The following is a 10,769-nucleotide window of genomic DNA, read 5'->3' as shown; positions in this document are numbered from 1 at the left end:
ACTTGGCTGAATGTCACTTCACTTTGTGATTGAGATGCTGGAAATGATTGAGATGCTTTGTCTGATATGTTCTGATAATTGAACATGTTCTGCAAGACATTGAAACAAATTCTCAAGTGACGTTTGATGGAACATACTTTCTTTTCTTTTTTTTCTGTAAAATGGTCCCAGTCACAGAACATATAGAACATATAGACAAGCAGCCAACTGATGCACACAATGGGCAAAAATAAAAAAAATCTGCCAAGGGCAACTATATTATTTACAACTATTAATTATTATTTATAACTATTCTCAGATATAACATCTACAGGTAGGCTATATTGTACAGCAGTATAATCAATTAAAAATCTAATACACTAAAGTGAAGTTATAATTTACTGCTTATCATTTATCCACATATAAATTTGCAAGGACAGTCTGGCGCTTCTGACTCACATTATGCAAGTACGTTTACATACGTAAATAATTTGCCACTGATGATTCAAATGCAAGTTTGAAGCAGTTTAAAGTAGCGATTTTTATTTCTCCAATCACAAATACAGACATGGTTCATGTTTACGCAACGCAATATGCAACGCTTAAGATGTAAGAAATAAGTGTAAGACATTATAATAAGAATGGGTTTTATTGTTTTTGTCTTGTCGTGCTGGGACACACGTCATCACAGTATGATGAGGGATGTAACATTTCCTGTGTAATGTATGTAATTATGTAATTATGCATAATATAATATAATATTAATATATAATATAATATATAACCTTTCCATTTCAATTTATATGCACACATTTTCAACATGAAATAAATTGATAACTATGTAGATTATTTGAATATGGTAAATTATGTAAATAATATAATTTTTAGAATTCTAAACCGTCCAACATTTCAACAATTGTGGGCCACAGAAGATCCCTTTCAGCAGATGCCTCAAAAATGAAAAGGTCATAATTCAAACTGTGCATCAATAAATAATATAAGCATATTTTTTTTATTCAAAAAAAGGAATCTTCTGGTTTTCAGCATTTTTTTGGCAAATATATACAGGTTTTCCAAAATAAATCTCTTTGTAGTATTATCACAAAGCAGCAGTAGCACCATAGCAGTGTGTTGCACCTGTTAGAATACAGCAGATGATCAGATGTTCCCATGGTTTATCTTCTGTGTACCTCTCCTGCATGTAAATCTTAGTCTTTCAGGATGAACCAGGTCTACGAAGTTTAAGTCTTTATTGATCCTTCCAAGAAGAACAGATGTGTCATTCAAAACACACACACACACACACACACACACACACAAAAAAAAAAAGCAAACTGCAGACACACCCAGTCTTTTTGCTTCCCCATGACGAGGGAACATTTAAGTGTTCCAGTGAAGTCCGATGTGAGTTGCAAGAAGGTAGCACATGGCTATCGTACAGGTCATCAGCATCATGGGGAAGCCCAACCTGTGAAATAGAATACAGAGAGGTTAATATTATGAGTCCCTACATGAAAGTTCGTAAGAAGATGAAAATTGAAACTTACAGAGCCTATAAAACCTACTCTGTTTGAAGGGAGAAATTCAACACAAAGCTTTTGGGAAAAGAATCTGCTTAGAGTTTTTTCTTAATGAAAGACTGTATTCTTTTGTTCTACTGAAAGTTCATCACTCAACATCACCCAGCATCTCTCTCTGTTTCATTCCTCCTTCGTTGCTCATAGGACAATTTCGGAGCAGTTTTGCATTATACCCACTTCTGTAGTGCATTTGTTTGTGTGTGTGTGTGTGTCTGTGTGTGTGTTTGTGCGTGCGTGTGTGTGGGATTCTATTCTGAACAGCAGGGGTCTCAAAAGCTCTCCTGCTGAGGAGCGTGGCAGGCATGTTACCCGCTTCATCGAAGTGGTATTAAAGTGTAAGTCTTTGAACATTATGGCAGAGTCAAATGCAGGGGACAACAGCATTAAAAGTATGATCTCCAGGCATTAACGATGAAGTCAAAGGCTGGAGACGCAATAGACTGGTGATACTCGTCCCCCCATTTAACATAAGCGGCTTTCCTCAAAGCCATCGACTCTCAGAGACGTGTGGACCATCCTTCTTGTGCTCGCTAGTAAAAGCATCCATCTGGAGAGTGGATTCACCATTGTAATTACAACTGGAATCTGGCCTAATCTCCACACTTGATCAGCATGCATCAGTGCCCTTCTGACCCTCGGTTCAACATGCTACTGTACGTCTCGTCTGCCCATGAGGATTACACTACATGCCATCCAACCTCACATATCAACAGCAGAAGAACACTCTGTTGGGTAAATCAGTACAAAAGAAATCAACAGATTCTAAAGGGAAAAGGGACAATAGCAAACAGAAAATACACAGAGAGCTATAATCTGTTTTCAAAACAATGTTTGTGCCCAACCTTCCCTTTATCAAATAATCAAGACCAATATAAATCAGATTCTGTCACTATTAAATCTCCCTGATGCCAATTTTAAAACTGTGTGCTATTATTTTGTTGTGGAACACTTAATGGTAATTTTACAGCATCTATATTTTGCTCTTGTTTCATATAACAAAGTTAAAAGTAAACAAATAAATAAGTTTAAAAAAACACTTTACAAAATGTTTGATATAAAGTGGGGAGGGAACTAAGGTCTATAGCACATTTGTGCAATAGTTCATGTCTTTTTAAGCTACATGATAGCTTTAGTGAGCCATTAATTCGAATGTTGCTGTGACTGGGTTATAACAAATCAGGAAATGAATTTAATTCTTTTAAAGTAATAAGATGATTCAGTTGACAAATCAGACTCATCATTTTCTTCACGAATCGGAATGTTCTTGTATCGAAATGATTTGCTCATGAACTAGACTTTCCTCATTGATTAAATTATCTGGTTCCAGCAGTTCTTCATTTAACAGCTCACCGGAGGGGAAGATTAGGATTATCAGCAAATAAAGAATTTAATTAATTTAAAATATTATACACAGGTCATATGGACTAATTTGTAGTACTGTCCATTTAACAGATTTGTAAGAATAAAGACCCATATGAGGATTCTATATAATTGTCATTATACTATTTTCTAGACCTTAGTCAGGTTAGAAGTCACGTTGATTTTTATGAAACCAGGCTATGAGGGATAACCTTACAGTCCTTACAATAACATCCATTGTATAAATGTCACAGATCATGTAATTGTCAAAACTCACAACTTTTTTTTTTTTTTTGTCCACTGGAAGTTTTATCTAAACAATCAATATATTATTAAACATGGTACAATCCATTAATCATACTTCTATCACTTAAAGCCTCATTTTGCCTCATTTTCATTCTTAGTCCCTGACTAAAGTCTATAGTATAATAATAGCACATGAGTTGAGTGTATGAAAACATTTACTCTTGTCTTATTTTTGCCCCAGAAAATAATCTTTTTACAGAACACTAAAAATCCACATTGCAGTTTTAATCATTTCTGTTCTGTTTACTTCTCTGATAGCTCATAAATTTCAGATCTTGTTGTTGAAAGGGAAAGGGAAAAAAAAGTCCTGTAAAAAGGGTAATGAATTAATGAATGAATTCTGTAATGAATGAATGAATTCTGTAATGAATGAATGAATGAATGAAAGAGCTGCTGAGAGGACAAAGCACTTGAAAGGTTGAAAGCTCTGGACATCCATTTATACCGAGTGCATACCTTCAGTAGCTCGGTGGATACTGACTGAGTGCATGGATAAATACAGAGCATTTGGGGCATAAAGAAATCAACAAGCTCAGAAGAGAAAGTGGCCACTGATTGAGAGGATGATGGAAAGCAAGTGGATGATAAAAAGAGCAAAAAATCCAGAGAAGAGCCAGAGAAGGAGAAACAAGTTTTCCTTAAAATGTTGCAAATCACTATCTTAAACCAAACAACTCATCAAAAAAGTGCTAAGTTTAGGTGTTGCTTAAAGGAATAAAACTTAGGCCATTCAAGATGCAGATGAGTTTCTTTATCAGAACAGATTTGGATGAATTTAGCATTACATGACTTGTTCACCATTGAATCCTTTGCAGTGAATGAGTGCCATCAGAATGTCCAAAACGGTCCAATTAATAGTTTGTGAATCGAAAAGCTGTGTGTTTGTAATACATTTATTATTATTAAAACGTTTTTAAATTCAATAAATTGTTTGAAAAAAAATCTATCCATGAAATTGTTTTCTCCAGTGAAAAAGTTGTCTTGACAGAATCAGGAAAGAAATTTCTAAACTTTTCACTTTTTTTTTTTTTTTTTTTTTTTTTAAGAACACTTTCACAAATGTTCCCTTTTGGTTAACTATACCTTCCAAAAATATTAATAATATATATATATATATATCATGCTGCTAGCGACTCCCAGATCATGTGTTCAATTATCATGACATGATAAAACATACTCCTTAATGTTTTGTTTAGAAAATGTCTGCGAAATGCATACATGTAAAGCAAAACTGAATTTAAACCAGAATTGTACATAATTATTTTCTCCCTTCAACACACATACACACACACACAAAAGAGTTTTAAATAAGGAATCAGTGAAAGTGTCCATAGAAAGGGGCTTTCAAAGCACACAAACTAGACAGAAAATGAGACATGAGGGTAATAGCGTAATACAATCCCAAATGGAATAGTGTCCTCCAGCACTTCCTGTCTTCTACTTTATCTCTTTCTAACATTCTCTAAAATTAGATTATTGGAAAGCACATATTTAAAGGCCTATTCATGTAAGTATGGCAAAGATCACAGCTGGTCCAGGAAAAAAAAGGTGTTCAGTTTCCAGAAGACAGGTGGGGAGGCTAAATGCTGGACTGCAGAAGGAACAGGTGTGTATTATTTGTATAAGGAGGCATTTGTGAGACATACATCAAAGCAGGTGCACATGCCATGGGTGTGAGGGCAGGTCAGCTGGCTAATACACAATTTGAGTGATGTCAATGAAGCAGCCAGGAGACTGATTCAAAAGTAGTGAACTGGACAAATCGATGTGCAGTGAAACCAAGGATTCGAGAGTGTGAGAATGTGGTTTGTTAAACTGGATGAATAAATAGCACATTAAATGTCACTAAGTACTGCATAAACCATCCTAAAAATCAAAGTCATGCTTTAACAACTATAAAGGCCTAATGGAAAGAAGAGTAATGTGACTAAAAGTCTTGCAAAGGTGATACAAATCGTTTAGAGGACAAAGATGACTCCAACATGCGTATTGAGGCAGTCTTTCAAGCTATTCAATGCATGACATTCACATTTATTCATTTAGCAGATGTTTTATCTAAAGTGACCCAATTACCTTTTTTTTTACATTACGGTTGCAATCAGTGTCCTGAGTTTAAATACCTTGCTCAAGGGCAAAATGATGGCAGCTCATTAATTGTGCCTTCTTGGTTTTAAATCGACAAGGTTTTAATTATAAGCACAGGTATTTTAACATTTTTACCAGCACCTATATACATGATTAAAACCATAACATTGAAGTGCTCAAAAAAACAACGTGACCCAATAGGGTTCCCTGAATAATCATTTTGATTTTATATGAATTTCTAGTAATGCATAACATGTACAAAAATACATTTCAAGATGAAATTGTCTAACAGCTAACCCACAGCATGCTAATGGGGTTCAAAGTTAAAACCTTTGAATTATAAGCTGAGATCTTTACTGGTAAACCACAACACCCTTATGCAGTGGTGGGAGGTAACGAATTAAAACTACTCACATTACTGTAATTAAGTAGTTTTTTTCGGGTACTGGTACTTAAGTACAAATGAAGCAAAATAATCTGCTTCGTTACTTTTAATTATAGTTCGTTACGGAGTACGCCCACAATTTGAATTAATATTCAATTTTTGACAGTACTTCAGTAACCAATAAAAATATCAGATCGTAAACGGACCAATCAAAACGCTGATGTCTGAACCGAGAAAAAGCGCCGCTGCAGCGGGTGAAGAGCTGATCAGACAGAGATGGAGCTCAGCGTCATTTATGGACTCAGAGCTTGGAGAAACAAACTACATGGTAGTGTTATCATAAATACCTATATTTTGATACCGATACTGAAATATCTGACACGGTTCCATTATTCATTTTCCACAGTATCTACCCAATATACACCAATACAATCTGCGTTTCTCTCTCTCTCTCTTCTCTCCGAGTTGGTTTGACAATCATCAGCCTCCTGTCAATAACAGTCTGAATGTCTGCACGGGATTGCAGGTATTCGGCATAATTGTAATAATTCCTGTACAAATATGACAAGCGCTTTATTGCAACATGAGAACGCTGTCATGTAATCGCAGAAAACTAGGCCTAACTTATACAAATGGATGGACAAAAATATATATCTACAGGTATATGGCAGTATACAGTATGTGGAGGTTTTGCCAATGGTGTTGAAAATGTTTGTACATCATGAAATTAAAAATAACCCTACTAGCTTTTTTAGTGCACAGTACTAGTCTTGTAGCAAATAGTTGAACCATGCAAGCCAATACACTGGGAACAAAATAGTCTGCCATCGCTTCTGGCTTTGGTATGGCGTTCTTGCTCTGATGAATCCAGTTTGATGGCTTGGGAGAATCCTCTTGTTAAGCCATGATGTTAGGACTGCTATTTCCATGTCCAAGCCTCTACTCATTTCACTTGAGAATACTATCTCAGCAGCCATTTATTAACACTATTTCATTAATATTTCCTATTTAATCTAAGCGTAATTTACTGTGCATTCTACAGTCTCTGTGCTCACTAATATTTTAGCTGAATCAGGTTGTTGTTTTCTGAAGGGGCGTCTAACAGAGCATTATGTCCCAGAAGTAGTGAAGGATGATGTCAGACGTAACAAACAGATATTCTTGATGGGGTCTATTATGCTTTTTCTCTTTTTGAATTTTAGTCGGTGTGTAGTGTGTATGTTTGGGCATAACAAAGATCTACAAAGTTACACATCTCAAAGTCCACTCCAAAGGGAAATATATATATTTTTTTAAATCCCTTTTCAAGAACTATAATAAACAGCTTGTCTGGATTACAGCGTTGGTTTCCAAAACAATATCAAATTGATATGGCAATATTGATGCCATCCTATGTTCACCAATCACAACACACTGGGACATCTAACCAATCACAACACATTTTGTTTTTCGGAAGGCAGGTCTTCATAAAACCTGGAACTAATCGAGACATTTGTGCCAAGCTGGGGAGAAAGGTATTGTAATAATGTAAATTATGTGGAATATTATGTGTTTTTCGAACCACCAAGCATGAGAGCATGTTCAAGTACACCCACAAAACAAATTCAAGTTATTGTAAAAGAGCATAATAGGACCCCTTTAACCACTCCTATCCAACCAAAGTATTGAAGTTAGAAATCCCTGTATCATGACCACTAATTAACATACTTTGTCAATAAGATAAAATTGGGTTTTGTTCAAAGTTGCTATTATCCATCTACATAGATCTTTGATATGAATATTTTTTGGTAATTAAATTTCACCAGCTAAAAAGTAACTAGTAGTACTGGTTTGACAGCATTACTTTTACTTGTAATTGAGTATTATTTAATCAATGTAACAGTACTTGTACTTAAAGCTGCAGTAGGTAACTTTTGTAAAAAATATATTTTTTACATATTTGTTACACCTGTCATTATGTCCTGACAGTAGAATATGAGACCGATAATCTGTGAAAAAAATCAAGCTTCTCTGGCTCCTCCCAGTGGTCCTATTGCCATTTGCAGAAAGTCATCCGCTCCCGGTAAAAAGCAACCAATCAGAGCTGCGGTCCGTAACTTTGTTTGTGTTCAAAATGTAGAAAAATGAACATAATAGGCGAGTACACCATGAATCCATTTTCCAAACCGTGTTTTTAGCTTGTCCTGAATCACTAGGGTACACCTATAATAAGTGTTTATATTGGGACTATTTTAGATTGTTTCGGGGGTACTGCAGCGGAGTAACCCAGTACCTTTGTGATTCTTCATTGACATAAACAGAGAGAAGTAGCTCCGGCTATGATGTTCTTCCGCAAGACGCAAGCAGTTCTTTTTATTAACCGCTAGAGCCTCAAAAGTTCCCTACTGCAGCTTTAAGTACAAATTTTCAGTACTCTTTCCACCACTGCCCATATGCATGACCTTGGGGAAAAATCTGTTTTGAGTTGAGGAAAAAAATTATGATTCGTTTATCCATTTTGTCCAGCCTTCCTTGCTCAAGGCTATCGACTATGTGGCACATTTGTATTAAAAACCCTCAACATCTCCAACATGTGATGAAATAAGGAAAAGCTATCTGCCACAATCTCACCCACTCTCACTACAAGATTGCTGATGTACACAACATTTCCTTACGACTGTGAAAACCTATCTCATGCGGCTCAGAATGCGTCAGATTGGCAATTTTTCTGTTACATTTTAACTGGAGAGAAAAAAAAGGGAAAACCATTAAAAATAGGAAAGGAAATTACTTTCTCAAAGTCACACAAAGATACGGTAGTGAGTGGAAGTTAAGGTCAGTGTTGATTAAGCCTGATATTTCAGACATTACTATAAATGCCATCATTGTCATCATTCTGTACTTTTCAAAAGGCACACCAGATGGTTTGTCATTTGGACATCCACCATTATCTTACATGCCAGTGTTATGGGGCACATGATGGATTTTGAAGGCCAAAGTGGCTTGGCATGGTACTGGGAATAACAATGTGATCCAAGCTCTGGGTTTGTTTGTACAATAGGACAACGATTGCCCATGGTTACACACACACATGCTGCTATTCTCCTCTCAAGCACAGAGATATAAGTATATTCATACCAATACATGAGGGAAAGAGACCATGTGGGAATGAAAAATAGGGATGTGCAAGACTACATATTGAAATTTCTCAATGATTTGTTTATATACCTTGTTAATATTAAGAAGCACTGATTAACTAATTAAACTGGTTTTAGGTATATCTGACACCAAATGGACACATTTCTTAGGGTCCGTTTACATAAAACATGTTCCTGCTTTTAAAACAGTTAAACAGATATATTATTTGATTATATAAGATTATATATATATATATATATATATATATATATATTTTTTTTTTTTTTTTTTTTTTTTTATTATTATTTTTTTTTTTTTTTACTCAAAAATCATAAGAATTTTGAAACAAATCTAGATAAATTAGTTGAATTCAGTAATTGATTAGTTACTTGTTTTATGATATATCAAACATAATTCCGATATTCAAAAAATGAAGAAGAAGAAAAGGAAACATTAGGAGAAAACTAACATTGCTACTAATGCAACTAATATTGCTACAAGTGTGACTGCATCATATAATAATAATTATTATTATAATATTAATTAATTAATTAATGTTCATCATCTGGCTGACTACGTCTTGTATTAATTTTTCTACAAATCCTGTCATACGTCCACAAACTGACATTCACCACTTATATAAGGTACTACTAAATATTGTAGAAACATAATTTTCTGTAAAGTGGCTTTGTAACGATTTGCATTGTAAAAAGCGCTATGCAAATAAACTATTTGAATTGAATTTAATTGAATTTAATTACTAGTGTCTGTAAGATTCATTTTGTCTCGCTGTGTTGTTGTCTCTGTTTTGAGGTCAGACCAGACACCTCTATTTCTTGCAAAAAATCTATCATTAAATCCAAAAAGATTAAAGAATTATCCTTTTACTTACAGGTAAGGAAATTACATGTTCCAAAAAATTATTATTAATGATTTTAATCAATGAAATGGAGCTTCTGAAATCACAGTTCACTCTGGCTTTATATCTGGGAGTGTGGTCTTTTCATAAATTAATTTTGCATTTGCACCAAAACTGACCACAATGATGAGAAATACAACTGGAAATGATTTGAAAAGTTTTGTTGGTGTCGTGTATGCTATTTAGGCCTGCATTTTCCATCGCTATAAGAGTGGTAGCAGAATAAAGACTCATTAGAAATGACAGGAGAAAAGAAAAATGTAATGGAGCTCTCTGAAATATCATCTTTAAAAATGTAAGAACTTTTAGAAATCTGTGGAGGTAGACCAGCTGAGGGGTATAACTGAGCTGTATACACTACACAATACTTAACAATACTTATTAGTTTAATAGCATATTAGTATTAAAACTAATCAACAATTAAACTAACCAAATCATTGTGGTTTAATAATAATTCTATGTTATTTCCTTTGACAGTACAAATGGTACACAGTAGACACATTGATGAGTGTTCTTCTCAAAGCCTGCATATCTCTCTCTCTCTCTCTCTCTCTCTCTCTCTCTCTCTACATATATATATATATAAAACACTGATCTTCAGTTGCTGTAAACCTGTATACCCAGGTGTGCCACTTACTCCCTCCCTTAATAACAGAAGCCTGACAGCATCCATCATGCTTCCAATGTGACACTACAGAGGCTATAAATAGTATCAATCTAGGTCCTCCCCATCTGCAATAATGGGCTCCTAATTATTTTTTCAGAGACTTGCCCTAAAACACACACACACAAAATCACATGAGACTTGAGATTGACAGCCTTAAGAAGTACAGCACCTTAAAAAAAAAAAAAAACAGTGACTGAAACATCAGGATCAGGATAAACTTCTAAAAGCCTTTTCTCTTTGTTCCTAAATGAATGTTAAAGAGGAAATCCATTAGCATGTAGTCCAATCTCAAACAAGCATTCCTCCGAGGCCAAGACTCTCACAACACTTCAAACAAATGGGAGGGTGATATAATTTGGCATGGAGAAGGGA

At 34.8% G+C, this 10,769-nt stretch overlaps 1 protein-coding gene across 1 annotated transcript in view; it reads right to left on the bottom strand.

Annotated features, from left to right (window-relative positions):
- Window positions 1-416: 416 nt before the first annotated feature.
- LOC128015712 (P protein-like) overlaps window positions 417-10,769 on the bottom strand; it is a 64,206-nt gene continuing 53,853 nt past the window's right edge. Inside the window, exon 21 of the mRNA XM_052599778.1 lies at window positions 417-1,447. Coding sequence (XP_052455738.1) covers window positions 1,360-1,447 — 88 coding nt within the window. The 3' untranslated portion in view covers window positions 417-1,359. The remainder of the gene's footprint in view (window positions 1,448-10,769) is intronic.

The sequence above is a fragment of the Carassius gibelio genome, chromosome A6 (genome assembly GCF_023724105.1).
Source record: "Carassius gibelio isolate Cgi1373 ecotype wild population from Czech Republic chromosome A6, carGib1.2-hapl.c, whole genome shotgun sequence".
Classification (NCBI taxonomy): domain Eukaryota; kingdom Metazoa; phylum Chordata; class Actinopteri; order Cypriniformes; family Cyprinidae; genus Carassius; species Carassius gibelio.
The sequence above is the reverse complement of the archived record's forward strand: the minus strand, read 5'-3'. Positions and strand labels throughout refer to the sequence as shown.